This window comes from Haliaeetus albicilla, chromosome 20 (assembly GCF_947461875.1).
Source record: "Haliaeetus albicilla chromosome 20, bHalAlb1.1, whole genome shotgun sequence".
Lineage (NCBI taxonomy): Eukaryota > Metazoa > Chordata > Aves > Accipitriformes > Accipitridae > Haliaeetus > Haliaeetus albicilla.
The window spans coordinates 1,267,026-1,291,140 of NC_091502.1; the positions used below are offsets into that span (position 1 = coordinate 1,267,026).

The 24,115-nt window shown below is 44.9% G+C and overlaps 1 protein-coding gene across 3 annotated transcripts in view; it reads left to right on the forward strand.

Annotated features, from left to right (window-relative positions):
- The window catches only part of SMAD9 (SMAD family member 9), a 43,941-nt gene that overhangs the window by 11,333 nt on the left and 8,493 nt on the right, over window positions 1-24,115 (forward strand). For 2 of the 3 annotated variants that reach the window (XM_069807968.1, XM_069807970.1), the window contains exons 2-6: window positions 3,321-3,947; window positions 10,532-10,789; window positions 13,650-13,787; window positions 15,597-15,818; window positions 20,216-20,472. In XM_069807968.1, the coding sequence (XP_069664069.1) occupies window positions 3,536-3,947; window positions 10,532-10,789; window positions 13,650-13,787; window positions 15,597-15,818; window positions 20,216-20,472 (1,287 nt within the window). In that variant the 5' untranslated portion in view covers window positions 3,321-3,535. The remainder of the gene's footprint in view (window positions 1-3,320; window positions 3,948-10,531; window positions 10,790-13,649; window positions 13,788-15,596; window positions 15,819-20,215; window positions 20,473-24,115) is intronic. The other variant, XM_069807969.1, reaches the window with a different exon arrangement.

Below are 24,115 nucleotides of genomic sequence, written 5' to 3' on the forward strand. Positions count from 1 at the left end.
TCCATCGTGGTATGGCCCAGGGCTTGATACGTATGGTTGGGATATGGATCAAAACTGTAACAATTCCCTCCCTGCTGCCACTCTAAAGCAATGAGCATTGAGAAACACGATGGATTATCAGCACAGAAAATACATCAAACATGGTTTTAAAACGTTTCAATGTTGGAAGTTTCCTGTTGGGTAAGCAGGTTGCTTAAGCTGTATGCCTTTTGTAACAGGCAACTGCTCTCCTTAAAGATTGTTAAAATTAAATTGTGAATTGACATCTCTATCATTACAGCCCTGGAGCAGAGTGGCTGCCTAGGTATTTCATAATGGAGTGTTTAAACCTAGCAACACAGGGCTTAGTCTGCTGAATAGTATGCAGTATTATGTAATTTAATGACATTAAACTAGGATGTTCTGATAATAGTATTATTTGAAAGCTGTTTAGTTTATTTAATACCATTTATATTTTGTATGTCAGTTGATTTTTGGGGAAAAAAAGATTTTAGAAGAAACTGGAGGGGAGCATGGTAGGAAATTGTGCAATGTACTTTTATCTCAGACTACATCACATGGTCTGCAAAGCACGGCTTTTGCTTTTATATACATAGTCTTGGCGACTCTCCCACTAGCAACAATAGTGCTCAGACTCATACTGATGTCACTGTTGAGTTATTTAATTTGACTGAAAGAGATTAATGTGTTTATTTAAAACCTTGGTCAAAATGAAAGAAAATCTCAGGACAATACTTTTACGTGAACATGTATGTTTTCATATCTGATCATTGTAATGTTGCATTACCTTATCAGGAGCAGTTGTTTACACACGCTAACGCTCGAGAGACCCCCCCAGATAAGAAGTGTGAGCCATTTTCCTTCTCAGCCGGGAGCAGAGACTTTTACACCACTACTGGTCCTGTGGGTTTTCATCCCAGGCTCTCCTCACCTCCTGCTGCTGCTTTCAGGGCTGATCCACAGAGGTCCCAGCACTGTTTCATTTTCTTCGGCGAGGATGGGGTTTGGTGCCGCCAAGCAATGACAGCAGTGCGGTGGTTCTCACCGGGGCAGTGAGGAGCAGACACTTCCACTGCACGGGATGCCTAGATGGGGCTGGCGCTGGGCTCTGTAGGCTGAGCTTGCTCTGCGAAGGCTGGAGGCTGCTTGCCTAAATTTTATCCACATTATGTTTTACAAGCAGCTTGAGGGTTTTTTCCTGTGATAAATCATTCTGAACTTATTTCATTCTCACATATACCACTAAGTGTTTGGAATAGACTTTGTTTTTGACTAAGAGGCATTAGTAACTATCCAGCTAAATGCTCCAGGTCATTGGATTTTTACTAATATAGAGCAGGGAAAAAATCTGGAATCTGAAGCTTCTCTTTGTGTAGTGGGACAAGTTCAGGCAGTTCCATGGAATCGATCATGGATTGCTGCATGGCGTGAGTGAGGGGATTTCTGCTGTGCTCTGTCAAGAGCCTCTCTTGACTGTTGAGGACAACTGGACATACACATAGTTTGATAATGTAGAAATTGCATAAGGCAGAGCTCAGTGCTGTGGTGGTTGCCTGAAGCAAAGTGTGCCTGCTCTTCCTCCCAGTTTTGTAGTCCCTCTGTTTGTATTTTCATGCAGCCTCACATTCACCGGCTCTTGGAATATGAATCTCTTGGGGGAATAGCAGCTGCTGCTGGGGCTTGTGACATGCCAAAGAGTCGCTTTTATGCTTTCTCTTCTCTGGGGCCAGGTGCTTCCATCTCCCTAGCTCTGTGGAAGGCTTTGGGGAATTTGAGCCCCTGCCCTCATCATTGCTGCTCTTGTGGAAGAAGGGAAAAAGCTCCTTATATTTATGTATATCTGCATTTCTCAGGGTGCTGGGCGTCTTAAAGGGTAACGCAGTGGGGCAGAGGAACGGGCATGAGAACAAAACAGGAGGGCTAGGAGGAAAACGGCTCTAGGCGGTCACTGGTCCTCAGCAATCATTGCATGTTGTCCAAGAGGCTCTGACACCCTGGGCCATGTGTGCTTACCCTGCAGCGTGCTCCGGAGCTGTGTGGTGTTGAGAGGATCAGACTATGCCGAGGAACCAGTCTTTGGGATTGGGCTGCTGCCTCAATATGTTGTACCTGTGCCTGCGTTCGGTGTCCCCAGGTGCCCCTTGAACTCTTACAAGAGCTGTTGTGCATTTAAGGAAACTGCAGAATAATATGGTTTGATTGCCCCAACACCGGGCAATATCTCTCTGTCTCCTCAGTGGCTGCATATAAGCAGTGCTGAGGACTATGATGTCCTCTGATGGGGAGCAAGAAGGACCCAAGTCCTCCCACAAGGGTGGAGGAGGGCAGTCATGGAGCTGCTTCTCTGGAGGCATCCATTTAGAAGCTGCCTCCACCTCCTGCTCTAAGTGCCCTCTGTATAGTTCAGACCTTTGGACTTGGTATGCACAGGGGGTCCATGAAGTATATTTAAAGCAGTAAATAGCTTGACATACAAGAACGTTCTTCCTCAGAGTTCCAGTCGGTGGAAATATGTCATTTTCGGCTAAAATTAGACTGGCTCCAGCTACATTTAAAAAAAAAAAAAAAAAAAGAAAAACCCTCAAGAACTAAACTCTTTCTGTTGGACTTTGTCAGATGTAGCAGATCGTAGCAGAAATAACTCAGGATCCATCCAGCACAAACCGTGTCCAAAAGTCTGTAATTTTCATCCAGAAAACTGTGAATTGTTGGAGACAGCGAACCAGGCTGGCGAGGCAAACAAGGTTTTTCTCTTGCACGTGAGGAAATGTAAATAAGCTTAGAGAATAGTGATACATCTTTCAAAGGCACTAAATGAAATCTGGAAGTAGTTGAATTTTAAATTAATTTTGCAGTTAGTATTGCACAACTCTTGACAGTAGAGTGAGATAGGAGGGGCAGAGAGGGAGTTGAAATCAGAAAAATATTCTACGTATTACCTCCATAAAATTTGATATTATAGATTTAATTTCATAAAAGATGCTTGAGCTGAACCTACAGCTACCAGCATTAAAAAAAAGGTACCTTTTCTTTTGTAGTAAGTATAACCCCAACCCTGCAACAACTTGCCCAGTGCGTTAAACTCTAAACACAAATTGAAGTGACTGGACACTTAAATGCTTTCCGAGGTCCAACTCTAAAATTAGTGTGGAACGTAGTGTGGAGGAGAGGCTTGGACCCAAAATAAACAGCAAAAAACAAACAGAAAACCATTGAAAATGAAATACACATTTTGAATAATTTCTCTTTCGAAAGATTTTATTGAAGGAACAATGAAAGTAGTGTGTGAAGCCTAACTATGTATTGTGTTGTTATTCCAGGCTTCATCAGCAGTTTCTTGATGCTTGGAAAATTCTGACACCCACCCTGTTGGACTACTTGTAACCAGTGCCTAAGACTACAAAAACGTATGTGTGGAAGAACCTTTCCTTGAAGGAAGCGTCCATCTCAATACTGTAGAAACTCTGTGCAAGCCTTGCAAGGCAGGAGAGCAATTGGTGCTTCCCTTGACACTCGTGTGTCATCTCTGCTTCTTATGCACTCCAGCACCCCTATCAGTTCCTTGTTCTCCTTCACCAGCCCTGCAGTGAAAAGGCTGCTGGGCTGGAAACAAGGAGATGAAGAGGAAAAGTGGGCAGAAAAAGCTGTTGATTCCTTGGTGAAGAAGTTGAAGAAGAAGAAAGGTGCCATGGAAGAACTGGAAAGGGCTCTGAGCTGCCCGGGTCAGCCCAGTAAATGTGTCACAATCCCACGTTCCCTGGATGGGCGGCTGCAGGTGTCTCACCGCAAGGGGCTCCCCCACGTCATATACTGCAGAGTGTGGCGATGGCCTGATTTGCAATCTCACCATGAGTTGAAACCACTGGAATGTTGTGAGTTCCCCTTTGGCTCAAAACAGAAAGAAGTGTGCATTAACCCCTACCATTACCGGCGGGTGGAAACCCCAGGTAATTATATCATCTGCAAATGATTCACATCTCTGTTAGCTCTTGCACTGGCAGGTCTAGTCTTGGTGCATCCCACCGAATTGCGCTCTGAAATCTGAAAAGGCAGGCTCCGTTGGATGGAAGGACCCTGAGTCTTTCCCTGCATGGTGGCATCACAGCTCCGGCAGCCAGGAGTAAGGAGGCAGTCGGGAGCACCTTGCCCCGGGGGGGTCTGTGTCCCCTCGGACCCCCGAGGGCGCCCGGATCTTGTCCAGGGTCTGAACGCGAGCCTCCTTTCTGTGGGTGGGGGTGCTGGCTGCCCCCCTAACCCTCCCCCTGCAAACTGGTGTCCATCTGAATGAAGGCTGGGCACCATCCTTGACTTACTGCCCTGGCTAGATTTATGTCTCATTTTCTGAAAACCGACAATCGACTCCTTAATCCACAGGAAAAACCTATCACTAGCTCTGTCTTTAGAGTTGCAGTAAGATGGCTTGGTGGATATGAAACCAGGTCAGTTGATTCTTCCTAAAATGCCTGGTGGCCTGCCTTCAGTGGGACTTACCTAAATGGGTAGTTTATGTGAAATAAGTCCCCCAAGTTCCCATAAAACTTTGAATTTTTCCACTGGCGATCCTCTTTAGACTGGGCTTGGTCAGCACTGAAAACTTATGATCCCACTGAAGGGTCATTTAATTGGGCTTTGTGTCAGTGAAACAGCTGTTAAAAAATTGTAGTGTTCAGTGTTGACTTCTATAGGCATCTTAGAAAGCAGGGCTGGCAGAGATCTTGAAGAATTGTCCTGTTCTCTGCCCCTACTCCCAAACCAGAACAAATTACCAGGTGTGTTCCTGACAGATCTTTTTCTAATGAGCTCTAAAAATCCCATGTGATAGAGGCTCCACAACCTCCCCAGGCAAGTGAATCTATTGCTTTGCTCTCCTTACAGTTCAAAATGATTTCTAATGTCTAACCTAGCTCTCGCTTGCTGCCAAAAATCACAGTAATTTAATTTACTAATGGATACAGTTGGTAAGTGTATACTTATTATTCTGTGATTACTCTTTGTCTGGCATGAACTTTGCTCTGAGGTGACATTAGGATCAGATAAGTGAACTGTGGGATGTTTCTTTTCATGCAGATAAAATAAGGGAAGGACATTTGTTAACATTTGTTAAACAACAGGGGCTGCTCCCTTTTCTGACAGTCCTTCCACTGCAGCGGAGCTGTCATTTTGAAGTTGTGTCTGAACTGCTGTAAACATTGTCACAACTAAAATTTTACAGCTGCTGTGAGTGGTGCTTGTTGTCAACAGTTTTCAGTGGAAAGAGCTGATCTCCTGCCTTCCTAAAATAAACTCAAGAATCTAAGAAAAGATGCTCATAAAATACCCAATTTTGTGTATCTTTCTCTTTGAAGGCTGCGGTCCTTAGTGTCTTCTCGTTTCTTCTGGCGTACCTCCAGTGCAGTTAATGGAGTGTCCTCAGCGCAGCAGCTGATAGCGCTGCACAGTGCTGTTTTCAGCCCCGGTCTTCTGCTCTGTTCAGTGCCAGCTAACAAACGCTAGTACTGGGATAGTCCAGCAGCTGCTAAATGGCTGCCAAACCTTGTTGTTCTGACCCTGAAACTCAGAAGGTTTCAGCTGTGAACATGTCTCTATCATTTGTCTGTGCAGCAGATTGGCTACATCTCTACTAGTGAATGAGACGGAGCCAAGGTGCAGGTCAGAGTATTGCTGAACTGGCAGCGTGCTCCCAGGCACAGCTTTGACCTGTGCAGACTCACATGGAGTAGCAGTTCTCTGGGTGCAGGGGTTAGCCCACAGAAGGGACTTTGGGCACTTTGGATGGGACCACCTTGCTTTGGAGGTGAAAGAGAGCACAGCTGCGAGGATGCAAGCTGTGCCATGCCAGTTCTTCACAGAATTGTTCTGGGACTTGTTCTTGGGCTGTTGTATTCACCCCTACCGCTCTTCTTACAGGGACAGCTTAGAAGCTGAAGCTCACAAGTGAGTCACCTCCCTGCTAAAGACGAGGTGCAGCGAGGAGTACAACCTACTCGGGTGTGCTGGGGCAGCGGCAGGAGAGAGAACTTACACCACTGCAAGGGGCAGTAGTGCAACTCCAGGCCAGAGGCAATTAGAAAGCAGTGCTGCAAGGAGGTGGTGGTGATGAGGCAAGAGAAGAAATGAGCTTCAAGAGAAAGTGGTAGCAGAGGGATTACCACAGAAAAGGCTGGGAGCAATTGATCTAGGTGCCGGTCTGTTTAAACAACAGTCCTCTTAACTACGGGAAATCTTGTGCATCTTGGCTGTTGGTGATTTTAGGCTTATGTGAGATTCTCTGAGTCTCATCCTCTGGAGCTAAAGAATCCACCTACGCAATTAGTCAGCAGTGCATTTTTTTATAAGCCACAAGCCAGTATTATTTTCATACAAATGTCCATCCTTTTGGGGCTTACTTTCCATTGCTGCAGTCTGTCTTGCTGAGTCAACCACTCTGTGACCAGATCCATTAACTTTTATTCAGAATGAATGAGTTGTGTCAAAGATGGGAGAGCCTCACCCTTTCTTTAATGGCCTGGCAGATCCCTAGGCCTCAGTTACTAGAGAGCAGCTTTAAGCTCTGGTCTGAGATTCAGGGGTTTCATTGCCTCTGCTGTGTCCTCAGGCTGCCCAGCCACATCCTAGTCTGTGCTGGCCAATACTGCACAGATTATGCATAGCTTTTATTGCTGCTACCAGTGTCTCCAGCGGATTTCTTCTCAGGTCTGCTGAGCAGCAGGTGCCATTTAGAAAAAAGCAGCAAGTATTTCCTCTATTCGTGCAACACCCACTGCAGAGAGGGGCTAGGCCACCTAGCCTAAAGGAGATAGGTATGGTGGTTAGGCTCTGCTTCTCCCTTCATTGCTTTGCCTCAAAGAGCTGGTCAGAAGTCTTGAATGATTTGTTGTCACAAGAAGCTGCAGTTTCAGAAAAATAGAGAAGCTGCCTAAACATGTACCCTGTTATTTTTATATGAGATCATTCCTGTGTAGATACTGCAAATTCTAGTGTGCACCATTGCTGTAGACAGCAGGAGCCTAAATGAACTTTTGATTTAGACTAACTGCTTTCATCAAGCCCGAGTAGGACTAAGATGTGGTAGCCTCCCAGTTGGAAGACCACCTGGTGATCTCAGTGTTGGCCATGTGTTTGGTGTTTGTGAATGGGCACGGGCATAGGGAACAGATGGATCTCACTGCAGGGTAGGTCTCCAAAGGTAGTAAAATCTGCAAAGATAGGCTGATGTATGAGAAATCGCAGTGTGGATGTTGTACCTGGAATTAAACCGTGAGGCAGATAGTTTGCTTGCTAGCACCTGAAGTCACAGGCTCTGGACACAGCCAGGTTTCTGCAAGAACTGTTGCAGCTAAAGGGAACAGGAGAAAGCCTAGTGCAGGAAAGGTAGTGGCAGGACTTGGGACATGACCGAATGTGTCTTCAGTTGAACAAAGAACATCAACGCTTGGGCATGCATAGAAGGAAGGATCTGCCCCTGGCTCTCGGTGGGGAATAGCAGGTAGAAGAAAACGATCCCATTGAGTGGAAACAACACAGGTTAATTATGAGGACAGACAGGTCCCAGTGTGCTCCATCACTCAGTTTTGTGCCTCTGGTCACACTTCCCTCAGAGTGGTTGAGCCCTGGAGAGTGACATCTGTTACTAAAAGAACAAGGAGAACAAGGCCCTCTGGGGAATTTTTAGCCACAAACAAGAAAATCTCTGAATTTCTCACCACCACAGAGGCTTTAGCCCTCTAGGCAGCCACAGAGCAGTCAGTGGAAAGATTGAGTGAGGTGGCAAAAACTGTACAGCAGAGCAGAAATTAAAAGTACCCTGGTCAGAGCTGGGAAGGAGTTCAAGGCTTGAAAATTCCTCTTGCTGACTCACTCAGGGCGAGTCAAAGGCTTTCCCTGGCAAGTGCTCTTTACACATCCAGAGTCTCAGCTTTCATTTGGAGAAGGAGTTCCACCAAGTTCTCACAGGGCTGAAGAAACCCGCTTCCTTAGCGGTGGTACCCACAGCGAGGTGCCAACCTCCCAACACTGCACGGCATTGCAGTAGCGCAGCTGTCCTTTGCTCAGCACCTCTGCTGGGTGCAAAGGGATCACCAGTTCCCCGTTTTCTAAAGCTGCTGGTCAGAGCTGGCTGAGCAGCAGCAGACCTGGCAAGCATTGTACCAGTTTCATGGAGCAGCAGAGGAAAACTCCAGAAGCAGCAGCAGCTCACAGCCTGGAGCTGCTCACGGGACCATGGAACTGGAGGGATCCAGCTCGCCAAAACCCCATCTGCAGTGGCGGTACTGGTCTTGTCCCAGTATAGAGCAGAGGAACTGAGCAGTAAAAGAGTCTGTTTCTCTCCACTGCCTATGAAGAGATCCATGGGGGACTGGGCAATGCATCTCCAATGTGGATACCTGTGTGGCTTATATGAGTCCTACCGGGAGACTCTAGGAAATCCAAAAAGCTAAAGAAGTGGTAAAGAAGCAGAAATACCTTTCTCTACCAAAGGACTTAAGAGGGTGGCAATAAAATCTTCATCCCACAGGTAGCGGCATATCAGAGGCAGAAGGAAAGAAACTAGTCTCCAGAGCACCATCCGCGTGCTGGCCAGAAGCTAAATAGAAATGCATTGGGCCAGAAAAGGGCCTACGTATGGGCTCTTAACAGGTATCCCAGTGCATGTGTTTCCAGGCAGGTAAGAAGATAACTTCTGCGGTGAACGCCCTGTCATCAGTACAATCTTTTGTATGTTTTTAGGGCTCAGTTCTCCAGTTCATGGGTGACTGGCAAATTCCCAAATGGTATATGCCAGTGGACGGGCAGGAGTGTGGTTTAACCCTGCCCCAGCTGCAGCATAGCGCTACATCAAGCAAGAAGGTGTAAACCTGCCGTTGGTACCAGGCACTGCTCCTCCTCCTCCTGCTTACGCTGCCGCAGCTCTCTGAGCAGTCAATGTGCACTGAGAGTGCACTCCAAGGAGGATGTTCCTACAGCCTCTTCTCATGCACATGTTTTGCATTATCTCTGTATTATTTGCTTTATAACAATTACTCCATTCTTTCATTACGCTGGATAAATGAGAGTTTGCTGTAATTAAAAGGTGTTAGCTAACCTACCTAAAAAAAATTGGCCTTAACTAGACAGAGCTTTTGGGCCCAAACAATATGTTAAAACACGTTCAAACCATATATTCCTGTCAGCATTTATAACCAAGAGCGCACGGTGCTATTTGTTTCCATAAGCTAGTAAGGATAGACTGAAAGATTACATGCTGCTGGGTTTTAGGCCAGAGGAACTCTGGACACTAGGTCAATCAATACAAGCCTGCTGAATTGTTCACAGTGTTGGGACAATTCATCCTTGTCACAATAACTCAAATTGCCTCCTTATCTTCTCTGGTGGCTTTTAGATCTGTGTGATAGCAACTGGGGATTCATTCTCCCTACCTATGTTTAAGGCCTTAAGAGAATTAGGTGCTATGTGAGCTAGTAACTAATAGAGAAATCTTGGGGTACATGAATCGCCCATTGTAGGTGCTGTTCTCCCCGTGAGGACTATGGGGGACCCAGTTAAAGCCTCAAGTTGAACTCCCATATGCAGAACTATTTAGCAAGCCCATTTGTATTCCAGCCTAGGGGCTGCATCTTCATAGGTAGCTCACTAGTCGTGTTTTCTGAAGTGTTTTGACTCCAGTTCTGCTCTCGCTCCTGATTTGTCAGAATTCAAAATAATTTGAGCCAACTTCAGGTTTCTCGGTGCAGCAATGCAGTTAACAGCACTGACAGTATGAGATGTAAGTGAAGAGAGTTTGTGCAGAGAGGTTATATCTTCTTTAGGCCAATTTTTACATGGATGAATTTGGATTTCAGTTTTCTGACCTGTGTTTTTCATGTCTTAACTACTGACCATTGACATTTGCCTCCTCATGCTAGATCTTTTCTAACTATATTGCAAGAGCTAAATTAATACTGCTGCAATATTTGAATTGCCATTTACATTTCCTTTTAAAAATCCCACTGTCTGGCTGGCAGCCTTGTCAAGTATCTGAAAACCTTTTAAATCTGGTATCTAGCTTCAGGTCTGTGCTTCCTTTTGCCCATCTGTAAAACACTGGTAGTAAAATATGCAGTGTATTGCAGAGCACTATTAATTGTTATCAAACTTCGCTGTGGTTTTGGGAAATCCTGGTGACAATATTTAGCAAACTCCTGACATGTTCAGTCTTTCAGGAAGGAAGGAAGGAATAGGTAATTTTGAGAGGGAGAAATGTGCCACTTGCATTTCTGTAAAAGAGTTGTGTGCGCATGCCGTACCTGTGAATTTTATGGTACCTTGCTCCAGTCAGGAATAAGTCCATATTTTGCATATGGAATTGCTGCAAATCTGGGGAAAAAAAGGTCCAAGAATCAGCTTTTGGACAGGTTTGTTGCCCTTAAATGACTTGTATATAGACAACAATATTTGGGCATCATGGAATATGCCTTTTTTTAACTTACAAAGAGATACACTTTCAAGAGTGCAGTTTTAACCAGATTTTTTCTGTTCTTGTTTTTATTTTCAGTTCTACCTCCTGTACTCGTTCCAAGACACAGCGAGTTTAACCCTCACCTCAGCCTTCTCGCCAAGTTTCGAAACACTTCTCTGCACAGCGAGCCGCTGATGCCGCACAATGCCACCTATCCTGATTCTTTCCAGCATCCTCCGTGCACCCCTTTTCCATCATCACCCAGCCACATGTTCTCCCAGTCACCTAACAGCATCAGCTACCCCAACTCACCAGGAAGCTCTTCTGGACCTGGAAGTCCCTATCAGCTCACGGGTAAGAATGAGCTTTCAGACATCCTGAAATCAGCGATCCAGGTTCTTTCCAGGGCCTGGGGTCAGGTGCCAATTCTGCGTGCTCCCTGCAGGCTGTAGCTACAGGTTGAACTGTTGGACAGGATGTATTTGGAACGTGATTTCTTATGACAGTTTCTTAGTATTGTCTCCCAGTCCTTCTGACGGATGCTCAAGGAAAAAGAGTTGTAGCCATCCCACTCCTAGAAGTGCCTGGATGAGATTTTGTGATTACTGTAAGGGGAGAGTTGAGGAGAAGAGCAGGTGTGCGGGGCCACATTCTGCCTAAAGCTGCCCATCCAAGCTTCTGATGCAATCCACAGAAAAGAGCATTTGCAACACATAAGTTAGGCACCTCTAATAGAGATGGTCAGGGTAGGGACCTTTAGAAACTCCATCAAGAGAGAGGATAAAATGGGGAAATTGGTACGCAGAAATATTTTTTAATCTATGGTGATCCCGCTGACTGTATAAACTTCAGGAAATAAAGGCATTTAACAATCTGGCCCAACTCTTGGTGAAGCCACCAGGCAAATTCCTATGACTTTGGAACGTGTTTCATCAGCTCCATGGTTCTGAGGTCGGCAGGGTTATATCACTTAGGTGGTTTGCGTTCTGAACTCCTTACTTCGTACTGCTCTAATTACCTGAGAATTTAACTATGCTTTTGCTGTTAAATATACCAAGAAGGTGTCGTGCAACACAGCTGAGAGCAAGCTTTAGTGTCGAAACATGGTTCAGATTCACTTCTGCACTTTGTTGTAACTCTCAAATAGTTTCAATGATCTCAGCTTTTTCACGAAGATTAATTCAGGTCAGAATCTTGTAGCTTAATGTTTTAATGTCTCAACTACAAAGCACTGAAATACATGTCCTCAATGATATGCCTATTTTGATTTTAAGTGCAAGAAAGGTGTTTATTTTTACAAGGTATTTGTAGTATTTGAACCTCCTTTTAAGCTGGACACTTTCAACACAGTGTGATGTTTTTCCTTCCCTCTCCATTCATTGAATGGACCTTCATTCATTTCTTCTCTAGATCTGTACTTCAGATTAAAACATACTTAGCAACATCGAAAGATTTCAGCAAGCAGTAGGACTTGTTTGTCTTCTCCCATCTTTTTCTTTCACCTCTGTGTAACCAAGCTGGATTCAGCGGAGCTGGTCCTGACAGGTAAATCAGGCCCATTCCAACTATGTAATGACTATGATTCGTGTATTTAACTGAACTTGGGACCTTGCAAAGCTACTTAAAAATGGAAGTGGCTCAACCTGAGCTTCGGTATATCACAGCACACGGCATGCTGATAAGCATAATTTGCCTGCATAACAATCAGGGATGGAAGACTATCTAAAGCAAACTGGAGTTACATCAAGAACCTTGAGTGGGATTGGTGTGACCGAATATAGATGTCAACGATGCAAATTTCTACATCTTATGCAACTGTCTGTACGCTCTCTGTAATCAGTGGAGAAAAACAGGCACTCCTAGAACAAGATTCATTGCATCTTAAGGTTTATGTCTAAATTAGCTGAGATGCACTGTGTCTACAGGTGCCTATTTTTCTTTAGTGGGTATAAGGAGAGCTTATAGTGACTAGCTTAGGTGTAGACATCAAAAATACCTGTATAACCACATTATATTCTTTTCTGTGACTGTTATTCTCTTCCACTCGTTCTTGATTTTGTTTTACTCTTCTAGCTTGTTGCATTTTCTATGGGAGGGTTATATCATCTATATATTAGAAATACCATAGAGTGTATGAAATTCCTAAATCCTGAACAATGCTTAAATAGAATAACATTCCTGTGCAGTACTTAATTGGAAGATTCAATGGTTGTCTTATGAGACAGTCAACATTTATCCACTCTACATGAATTTGCTCTGTTTTGAGGGCCAGCTAACAGACTCCAAACAAAAGAGGAAATTTCAACCTGGAACCAAGTTAAACTTAAACCTTGGTCTTCTTAAAGAGATCCTTAGTCCGGCAAGCTTGTATATGGCTGTAATTTACACACAAGCCCACTGAGCATCTGTTCAAATGAGTAAAACTACATGCTTTTAGTGCTTAGGCAGTGAATGTTGACATACAAAAATGAAGTCCCTTTTTCTTTGGCTTTCTAAAGCCTCCTGTCTTTCTTGAGAATCCCCACTGTAGAGTCACCTTCTGTCTTCTAGCTTACTGTGCCATAAATGAAACAAATCAGGAGCTTGGCAGGTTGTGAGTTGATACTTGTTCTCCGTACTTTTTTATCACATCCATTTCTCTTTGATGGGAGACTGAACAAACCAGAAAACAAGGGCCAGCCTTCCCTTGTAGGACAGAGGTAAAAAGGACGAATCTAGAGGGAGTTTTGGCAAATCTGATTTTACAGTGGAAAGGTTTTCCATAGGCTTTTTTTATAGTCTGTGAAGAAAGAGAGCTTTCTCCCAGAGGATCAATTAAAGTTAGCTTCTGCTCTTAAATCATCCTCTTCAAGTTTTAAATTTGTGAGAGAAGTCTGGAACTGAAGGATCAAACTACGTTACTTTCTTAGGGTAACAACTGGTGTTAACAGAGAGCTTGACTGGACACTGGTCTAGGCCTGTTGTGACTGTCCCTCTCTCTTTCAAGGGCAGCACGTCCAACATGACAGCCTTTCCTTCCCATCCTCCCTGAACATGTAATGGTCTTAATCTGGAGACTGAAGGGAGGTCAGGTTCAGATTTGTGCTCTGTTTCCAGCCCTTCTCTAGCTAAAAAATGCTGAAGAAGTTAAGTATTCACCAGGAAAAGCCAGGGAGAATTTACCAACATATTGATTTAGGTGTCTCTCTTTTCTTTCTTTCCTTCTTTCCAATAGTGGAAACTCCACCCCCCCCTTACCATGCAAGAGAACCTCCAGGAACCCACAATGGGCGGTCAATGGATGCAATAGCTGAAAGTCAACTAGTGCTGTCTTTGCCCAATGGAGGTAAATCTGCCGATGGAGAAGCTGAAAGTAAATAACCATTTGTACTATTCTTCAAAGAAAAACTGTTAAGCAACAAAATTGTTATTTGAACAAGAAGGTTCAGTGATCTGTAGTAATAGGTTTCAGAGAGTTTTTCAGTAAGGCTGTGTACTAGACCTATCCATTAGCTAGCAGAATAGGTTGATTTAAGAATTCAGTGAATTATGTGCGAAGTTAGAGTTTAGACCTTACTTGCATCCATGGACTACTACAGTTAGAAAGCTGTTAATGAAAGCAAACACTGTTATCTACGTTGTAAAGACAAAGATAGCAAAGCAAGGGTGGTGAGGCAATATAACACATGAGAGCACTATCAATATCGGAACCGATTTCTTTATCACCTTCAGTCCTGGGTTTCAAGTACTTTAAAGCCTTGTGGTTGGGACCTTTCTTACTGCCATCTTTGTATTAATGTTATATATTGCTGGCTGGCTAGGAAAGAAAAGGACATGTTCCAGTGAAGTACAAAGAGATTTTTACAGAGGGCTGAACTCTTCGTCCTCATATAAGAATGCTTTAGTGGGAGAGGTCATGGGTGGTCAGAGTAGAAGGGTCTGAGATCCTCCTCGCTCCCCTCAAAGCAACTTCAACCCCCTCCAGCATGGTCTCCACTACCTCCAGACTAGTAGTGGCAGGTGATGCCATCACCATTCAAAGCCCATTGCTGCAGAGCAGCAAGGGGAAATGGAGTTCCTCTGCTGGGTTTTCCTTTGGCTTCCTGCTACTGCAAAGGAAAAATCACCATCGTTCTTTTAGTCCAGCATATTGTAGTCCTAAACAAATGTCCTTTATGGCATGAGGACTGAACACTGCGCACAGACATGCACATTAAAAAAATAATGCCAGCCTTCTGGAACAGTGAGGGACACATGTATGTATCACAGAACTGGAGCAGAAGGAAGATGAGGGTGATAGTGCTAATTACAGATGGGTACACAGAATGGCCAGATAATAACTAGTTATCAGACACCAATACTCTTAAACAAATTGTCGTGATACTTTAATCTCTTGACCATAGTTTACCATCCCTGATCACTGCCCTAGTGAATATTAGTTGGAAGTTTATTAGAGGTTATGCACAGAGGTGCTCTGGGGGCAGGGAGGCTCACATGCCTGTGGTGGGCAGGCAGGATAAGGTTTCCCACTAATTCCTGTAGGATGAATGAGGCTCAGAGATTCTGTTACATTTTTGAGTCTTTCTCTGTCTCTGAGTTAGAAAATATGGGCAGGGGTAGATCCAAAAGAAATGACCTTGCTGCATTTCTGCTTGTGGTCCCACATGGAAGCGAAAAGCCCCAAAGCATGCAAAAAAACTGGGGGGAGTGATTGATTACTTCTGAACTTCAGAGTTAGGTATTAGGCTGAAGGCTTGGCTCAGTTTTGACTTGATTTGAGCCCATCTGTCATCCCTAGCTTCTGCTGGTGTGCAGAGCAGATGTATCCTTTACTATTTTCAGTGTAGAGACTGGGCCCCGGTTCAGCAAGGAATGTCAGCATGTGCTTAATTTAATGCAGTGGAATTATCACTTTTAAGAACAAGTGGGACTCCTTGGAGGCTTAGAGTTAAGCTGGTGTACCAGCCCTTTGCATGTTTGGGGCTTCAGTCATAAAATTAAGAAGAAACAGAAGCTGCTGTTGAGATAAAGCGTGACATAAGTGACTGTTTAGATGAAGAGCTGGGGAGGGGGGGAGGTGGGGGGATAGGAGAGAGGGAGGGAGGGAGGAAAGAAAACAGAGAATGATTGTTTAAAAAATATTACTGAGACCTGAGCAGCTGATTAATTTTATTTCCTACAGACTTTCGGCCTGTTTGCTATGAAGAACCCCAACATTGGTGCTCAGTTGCTTACTATGAACTCAACAACCGGGTAGGGGAGACTTTCCAGGCTTCCTCACGAAGTATCCTTATAGATGGATTTACAGATCCCTCAAATAACAAAAACAGGTTCTGCCTGGGACTGCTCTCAAATGTAAACCGCAACTCTACTATAGAAAACACCAGGAGACACATAGGAAAAGGTAAGAGGAAATCCCTTCTCGGGAGTATTCAGAGCTTGAAAGAACAGTGCGTTGCATTACAAACCTAGCTGATTTGTCAGATGTGCTCGTCTTAAAATCAAAGCTCTGAGATTACTTCTGAAACAGAAGAAAAGCAGCTGATTCTTTTCTGACTGGATAACAATCAGCAGAGTAGCTCCTTACAAAAGCTATTTACTTGGCCAGCAAAGAGAAAAATGGTGTTTATATTTGTGTGTTCTAATTTAGCAGTATGTATTTTCATTTTATTTATTAGAGCTTCTGGCAACTGGGAATATTGCCATTGAAATGCCACTAAAATGATAATTGCTGGTGCCTCAGGGCTGGTTCTCCTCCCACCAAATAACAAAGGGAGATGGATGAAACACTTAGTAGTTGAGTTACTTAGCTGAAGAAATCTACCAGAGTTGCCTTTGTAGCTTTTTTCCCCCCTACCAGTCTGATTCCCTGCCTTGTCAACTTCTCACCAGTAAAACTAAGTCTTGCATTCTCCCTCCAGCAGTTTTCCTTGTGTGCTCCACTGCTGGGGTATGTATACCCCGTGCATGCAGGATCATGCGCTACTGGTGACAAGTACGAGGAGACCACACCTGGGCATGCCTGGCCACACACACTCCATCCCAGATCACTGGGGCTGCGTAGCACCTGATGTTCTCCCAGAACTTACTGCTGTTTGTGGTGGTGAGTCAGAAGCCCTGTACCGGCCACTTCTCTGTGCAGGCGAAGCTTTGCCTGTTCTGGTATATCCAGTCTAGACTCATTATCTTGCCAACCCAGCCTCTCACCAGTAGCTGCCTGGGAAAGGATTTCCCACTGGGCTAATTAACTCTAATTGTTCCACTCCTATTATCTCGTCAACCTCACCTCATTTCCCAGGCCTAAAGCAGTATTTTAATTGGCTCTTGATAGTCTAGTGTTGAATGACTGAATATGGGGAAGCTCCGAGACAAATGTGACATCGTTTTTACAAGCAACAGTGAACCTGAAGGCTCATGCAGGAGGTGTTGTACGTAGCTCTTGCACTTTTCTCCAGAAGGGAAAACACTTGTGTTGCACTGTGTCAAGCCAGTGTGATGCTACAAGTGTCTGTTGTAGTGGTTTGTTGTGAGGGGCAGAAATGAGTAGTACATCTAGTTCTAACTTACTCTGAAAATAAAGCAAAGCTTCTCTATCAGCATAAGCTGTCAGAGGGGTGTAGATCAAAGCTGAGCCCAGCCCTAAACGAAGAATGACAAAAGATCCCAGTCAAAGCTGTCATTTGAGGATGTTACATCCTGTGACTTTCTGCCCAAAAAGAGGAAGAGACAGAATAGAAAGAACATGAGCTAAATGCTAATGGTCGTCATCCATTCAAATCTGAAGATCTGTCTTCACTGATTAAAAGTCCTTTAAAGTCGTACACTAGGAATCTGCCCAAGGGAAGGGAGCAGGTTGTCGAGAGAGTAGCTTAGTATATCAGAGATCCTTAATTTTACTGCTCTTCTTCCCTATTTATGCAAATCTTAAAAAAACATGTTCAAGTGGAGTAGAAGTGGCACTAGCACAGGCCTGCAGAAGAGCACAGAGCAGCTCCAAAAGTGTGTAGTTCAAAGGCATTCTGGACAGATGAAAGCTACTGAAATGGATACAATTGTCACATGTTAACAGGGGAGAAAAAGGAGTGAGTAAACAAGATTAGCTCAGTAGGATAAGGATATGTGATTGAATTGTCATCTAGTGTATCAGCGTGAAACGGTTTCCTGGAAATACCACATCAAAGCTAAAAACAATCCAGAACACAATGCAACATCTACTAGCAATTGGACCTGTTTCAGCAGTCAGACGTCAAGGGCAAAAAGGGGATTTCTCATCAGAGTGTCAAAAAGATGTGGATGCTTGGAGACTGCTGAATTCCCAGTTTCTGCAGAGAGCAATGAAATCCCACTAAAACATGCGGACCTCTGATTTGGTCTTCTACAAATATGCATTCAGCTGCTTGGCTTCCTTGAGGGTGCTTGTCACTGGTGAATGAATACTAGAAGAATGGAAATACACACTGACATTTCATTACTGCTGTATTTATTGCTTTTAAAAAGTCCACCAGGAAAAAGCAAATTGTAGCCTCTGCTTTCAGAAGTGACTTTGGTGGTTTTGTTATTGTAGTACACAGTTTGGGCTATGCCTTTGAAAGCATTCATTTTTTTCAGAAGTTGGGTTACTCGATATACTCTGAAAATCCAGCCTTTAAAATTTTCCACCTTAGCACCCAGAAGTGTGATGACCCTAAATCAGTAGCCACACCTGAAGATTTGAAACGTGGGGAACATTTATGTCCTTATTCTTCTCTCCCTACCCTGTGTTCTCACTCTATCTGTTTATTTCAGAAAGTTATATGGACTCCATCAAGGTCAGCTAGGACCTTTGTGTTTTTGAGTCCTTCCCTTTTGTCCATCTTCCACAGAAGGAAAGGAGACATAGGTCAAGGAATAGCAGTCACCATGTGCAGCACCCCATAATGGCTGGTGCAGTTCGACTGGAGCTGACGACCAGTCTAATGGAGTTGTCACCTAACCCGTGTTCCCAGTGCAATACTAGTTAGCGTGTGCTCTGAGTCACACCCCCTGCCACTCACGTCTAATTTGAGATCTCGTGGGTGCATAGAAGTAAAAGTCAAGTGATGGCTTGAAGACAGACTTTAAGGTTCCCGTCTGAGTCACCCTGGAAGTCTATGGGAGAGCGTATTTTTCCCAGATTGCTTTCCCACTCAACCTGCTTTTCCCTGAGCCTTTCCCTTCTGTTTAGAGGCTGGTTTTGTCCTAAGAATGTGCTGCTGCCCCTTGCTGTCATGACCACAGAATGATGAACAGACTGGGAATATGTAACCAGTCTTTTTTGCATGAAAGACAACAGGAATAAAACTAATTACAACTGAATTATTAAAGGGTAGTTATCACTAGCTTTGCAGGCAGTCCACTGAGACTCTATGAACATGTGCATTTGTATGTAAGGATTTGAATGTTGTACCTGGGAATAGAGAGGAGGATATTATTTTTATTTAGTGGCGTTTTTTATGAGAACAGAGTCCTTCCACATCTCGTGGCCATGGGATGGGAGGGGTTCATCTCACCTAATCTAGCCATGGGAAGGTGAATGTCTGGGCATCTTCAGAGGATGACTTGGCCCCCTTCAGGGTGTGATTTCCATGCTCACGTTTAAGCAGTCTGGGTCCCCATTGCCACACTTGCACTGATGAAGATCTCACTGCAAACAAATCTTCTTTTATTTTGTTTTGTTTGTTTTTAAGTTTATTAGCTGGTTCAGTTCCCCAGTCTGGATAGCTGCCCAATCCCCAGCCATTGCTGCCAGCATGAAAGCAGTTGTGGGAAGAAGCAGCAGGAGCAGGGAACGAGAGAGTCTTTTCAGCACCTGCACAGGCTTCCATCAGTTTAAGCTGGCACCCCATAGTGGATGGAGTGAATCATCTGGTCACAGTGCCTCTCATCATCTATCAACTAGAGAAGGCATCTAGACAATTCTCTTACACGAGATCCCTAATTTTAAGGTTGCTGAATTGGGCTGAGATAAATTCTCCCACCAATTTTGGTATATTTTCATGCAAGCCCACATCCTGGGGGGGGCAGAGTCTTTGAATGGGTAGAAATGCTTCCATCCTCATTTCTGCAAGGCACGATAAAAATTTAAGAGTTAGGAAGTCACTCGGGCACTGAAAAGTCCAGAAGGAAATCAGCCATTTTCTTGCTAAAGGTCACTTTGAACAGGATCTGATGAGTAAGTCACATCATGTAAATGCAAATACATGGTTCTGATGTGGTGGATAAAGCAAAATACAGACAAGCTATTTTAAGTACACACCATGCTGTGTTTGAACTGCATGAGATAGGATCCTGTAGTAAAAAAATAGCGTGCAGTGAAGTGGGTCTTGGTCAGCGTGCATGTGCTCAACAGTGAAAATATGTTTAGATGTGTAATGCATAACAGATTTGTCAGTTCTTTGACAGTTTTGATCCATGCTTTGTATATGGTTGACATATGTTTATGTGTGTGTGTCTTGTCATAAAGTACTATGCTGTTGGGTTAAGGAAGTAAACGAACCTTCACTGAGAAAAAAAGAAAAACATCACATGCCAAGACTTTTCTCCTAGACCAGTACCTCGAAATAGTGTTTATGACCATTTCCTCTTAATGTCGGTGGATCCATTGTATAGATACATGGATTTGCACACAGTTTACTGTCTTTTAAAAGGCAATGTATAGGCACTGAGCGCCTGGAATGATCCTGGGCTTGTATGCCCACACCAGTAAAATACTGAAAGAATTACTGGTATAAAGCGTGTTGTGAACAATGGAGAAATAATACACATTATTTTTTCTTTTTCAAGGTGTTCATCTTTACTATGTTGGTGGGGAGGTTTATGCTGAATGTGTCAGCGACAGCAGTATTTTTGTGCAAAGCCGCAACTGTAACTACCAGCATGGTTTCCACCCAGCCACTGTCTGCAAGATCCCCAGTGGCTGCAGCCTCAAGATCTTCAACAACCAGCTCTTTGCCCAGCTGCTTGCCCAGTCAGTCAATCATGGTTTTGAAGTGGTGTATGAGCTGACCAAGATGTGTACTATTCGAATGAGCTTTGTTAAAGTAAGGATTCTTTGTTTTCTCTTGCATTTCTGAACAGGCAAATCCCATCACTTGCTAGCTTTGGTGCAGAACTGGAGCCCATCAAATCCTTCCAAAGTGGGGATTTAGACACCCAGCTTGCAAATAGCAATTCAGACTGCCTGTTTCCCAGTGTTGCCTTAAACTTTTAGGTGCTTAAAATCGGTAGCTTTTGTGGTCAACCTGGAAATTTCTTAGATTCCAAAAATCAGGTATTCCATAGGCTTTTTGCGGAAAATAAGCAGAGATTGCATGGTGATGTTCCCCCATTGATTGCATAAAGAGCTCAAATTAGAGGGGCTTAGCAATATGTAAATGTTGTAGCACATATCTTAGGCAGCTGGGATGTCTCCTATCATTACTGGTTTGCAATAGAGCTTGGCAGAGCCATAGATCTGAAAGGAATGTCTTCATGTCTAGACTAATTTACAGTCTCACCATTACTATAGATTGGTATATATGGTCTCAGTCAAGAAACGCCTGAGTCCTCCTTTAGCCCCCAGTGAACCTGCTGGGAATTGTTGTTGTTTTCCACCTGTCTGATCCCTGGCAAGAGATTGTCTTAATTTCTGATGACATTCACTCTGGCCAGCCACACGACCAGAAGGGCTTCTTGCAAGCACAATACAAAACCCAAAAGAACATGTGACCTTCCCCCGTTATTTGGAAGAGACAGGAGGCCACCAAAGTCATTACTGTTTCCGTGTCTTTCATATCTGAACTTTGCAGTCTGACTGCTCTGTGTGTGATGTATCAGTCTTTGTGGGAGTTTCTTAAATCTTCTGAATGGCCTTCTCACCAGAATAAGATCTCTTGACTCCCTTTAGCACTTAGGATTTACTTAGGTGCCTATTGCAGCATCTAAACCCCAGAGAATGGTGAGTATTTCAAGACTGTTTACAGATGCGCTGGACTGACTTCCTATAGTGCTGCTGGGGAGAGCTAGCAGCAATGTTCAGCCTGCAAACTAGAGAAGTTGCACCATTAGAAGCCAGTTGGTTCTGCTAGGTACCATAAGAAGTGGCTTGAGTATGTCCCTTTGTCTTGCAGATTTGGTTCTATACAAATGACTGAATCAATCTGATTGAATTCACATCTAAGATACTACAAAACTGCTTGAGGCTTGAGCCCAGTTCCCCTACGTTCTGCAAAGCAGATGAGTTGAGTCCCACACAGCTTTCTGGTCTGACTCTTTCCAGCCATCCTTGGGGACCCATCTCCTTAACTCTCTGAGAGCATTAAGAGTGCCCTGTAACTTCTCCCAAGGGTCCAAGCCAAAATCTCCCTGCCTGTGACCACGCTGTTTCTTTGTTCTTGGGAAGAAACTGACATCTTGCTCACATGCAAGCATTAGGGGAAAAAAAAGAAAGCAAGGCACCCAACAAACAGCGTTTTCTTTAATGGAAGACATGAATGGGCATGTTGTTTGTAAAGGCAGTGTAGCCAGTTACGCAGTATTTTCATTATCTCAGCAACTCAGGGGCAGTCTCTTTGATGTGTTATCTGCCTCCATGCCCAGCATGGCAGCAGAAATGGTGGTGTTGATGCATTAAATAATGCTGCTGCCATATTATCACCTTGCTTTGTTGAAATAATAGCAGCCACTTAGTGCCTCAGGCACCAGAAGACCAGAGTGAGGAGTTATTTTGAACCCTTTCCCATGACCTTTGGAAAATGGCTATGCAAATCTCATCTAGGTTCTTCCTTCCTGGCCTGTAAAGACCCTTTCCTGTACCCAGTCTTCTCAAATTACTTTTCTCCCAAGGCGTGAACCCCGATGTGTTCAGTCTGGGGACAGGTACGCCCCTGGGTGTTGGGTATGCAGAGCACAGAGGACCATGTTGTCTGGCAGAGCCACGCACCAGGAGCCCCAGGTGCAGAGCAGACCTGTGGCCTCTCCCCTGATTCGTGTCCAGATGCCGCTCATCACTTACAGCCCGTAGGGCAAGCAGAGCCAAAGGGCTGGAGACCCTGCCTCCTACCCCACTAATGCTCGAGCTGCCGGCTGGGAGGTGGGGAAGGGTAGGAACCAAGATGTGAGAAACTTGCCGGGACTGTGTCATCTTCTGGACATGGGACAGAGGGAGGTGAAGGTCCTGTCCTCTCTGATACCCTTCGTGTGTCCATGGAGCAGCTGGGAGGAGCTCAACCCTCAGGCAAATGTGAGTGTATGGTCAGTGAGAGCAGACAGCGGTTTCTGTCCATCGCTGCTGATAACCAGAGCAGGATGGCTGTTGTCCCTGCTCCACAGATGAGCAGCTGAAGCACAAAGTGGAGAGGCTGGAGAGTTTCTCCAAGCAGAGGTCTGAACCCAGCACCCTCCCTCACGCATTTCCCCAGGTCTTGGGGCTAAGGGGACAACTCGGCAGACTTGGCCGTTCCGCTACACAAGGCAGCTCAGCGCCCTGGGATGTGGCTGGAGCCTGGGCTGGAGAGAGCTGTTGCCCACAGGAGCTGGGAAGGGCTGGCAGGAGCAGCAGGACCCCTCAGCTGATCTCCCCCATGCCAGAAGGCACATTTCTGGTCTCCCCGTGGGGTATCAGTATCCTCTTCCCACCATCTAAGCAAAACAGCACTGCAGCTTTGCAAGTTGTTTTCCTTTTTATTCCCTCTTTAAGAGAGCTCCACCTCCAGGTTTGTTTCAGCCCCAGGGATGCAGGAGGCTACCTGCAGCCCCAGAGTGATGTATGGGAGGCACAGGGGGTCCGGCCCTCCTGGCGTTTCCCATGCTGGGAGCTCCATCCGACAGCCTGGGACGGCAGCACTGCAAAGGTTTGGGAGTTGCCAGCAGAAGGAGATGGGCAGCCAGCCGCACGTGCTGCCAGGCTCCTCCAAATGGGGCAGGTTGGGCTTGCTATTCCTCTGGATTTTCTGTCCCACCAGACAGCAGAGGTGCACCGACTCCTCTGACACTTGCCTTTCTGGCCGTGTATCTTCACTGCAGCTGAGTACTTAAGACTTCACCAACTCAGAAGTCTGACTGCGCTGATTTAAGGAGTGGCATTTTACATAAACATTTCCAGAACATTAATCTGAGGTGCCTACGAACACAGGCCCTTTCTAGCCTGATAAATTGCTGCCTCTTTAAAAGTACTCTTTGGGCTTTGGTGGGTCCATATCTTACTCTTCTGCTTTATTCCCACTTTTCTTCATTAAGTAGAAATGGATTTTACCCAGACCACTTATTATGGCATCTAGTTTTGGTGTCGATCCTAGTTTTGCAGCTGATCATCTAGAGAAATGGGTTCTAGCAGCCTCAGTTGTCCGAGTTGTTCAGCACTCTACAATTTAGGTACTTTTGGCAGGCATCAATCTTAATATGCCTCCATGTCCTTTTTTCATGACGAGGATATCAACCCGCCTGACTAGCATAATGCTAGGTAAGGCTCAGCTCCTCTGATCCGCGGCCCACGAACAAAGAGCGAGCCTCATCCTGCAGCGGGACCGTGTTTTGCACATTGCCCGATGGAAATCCGAGTTGGGTTCTGGCAGTGAGGCAGCGGGTGAGCTGCGAGACTTCGGGCTGTGACTTGGATGTCTTGTGTTGCTGTGAAATCAGGCTGCCTGCTTAACAAGCAGACACTGTGCCCGCTTGAGGCGCGGGGACTTCTCGTTCTCTTTTCTG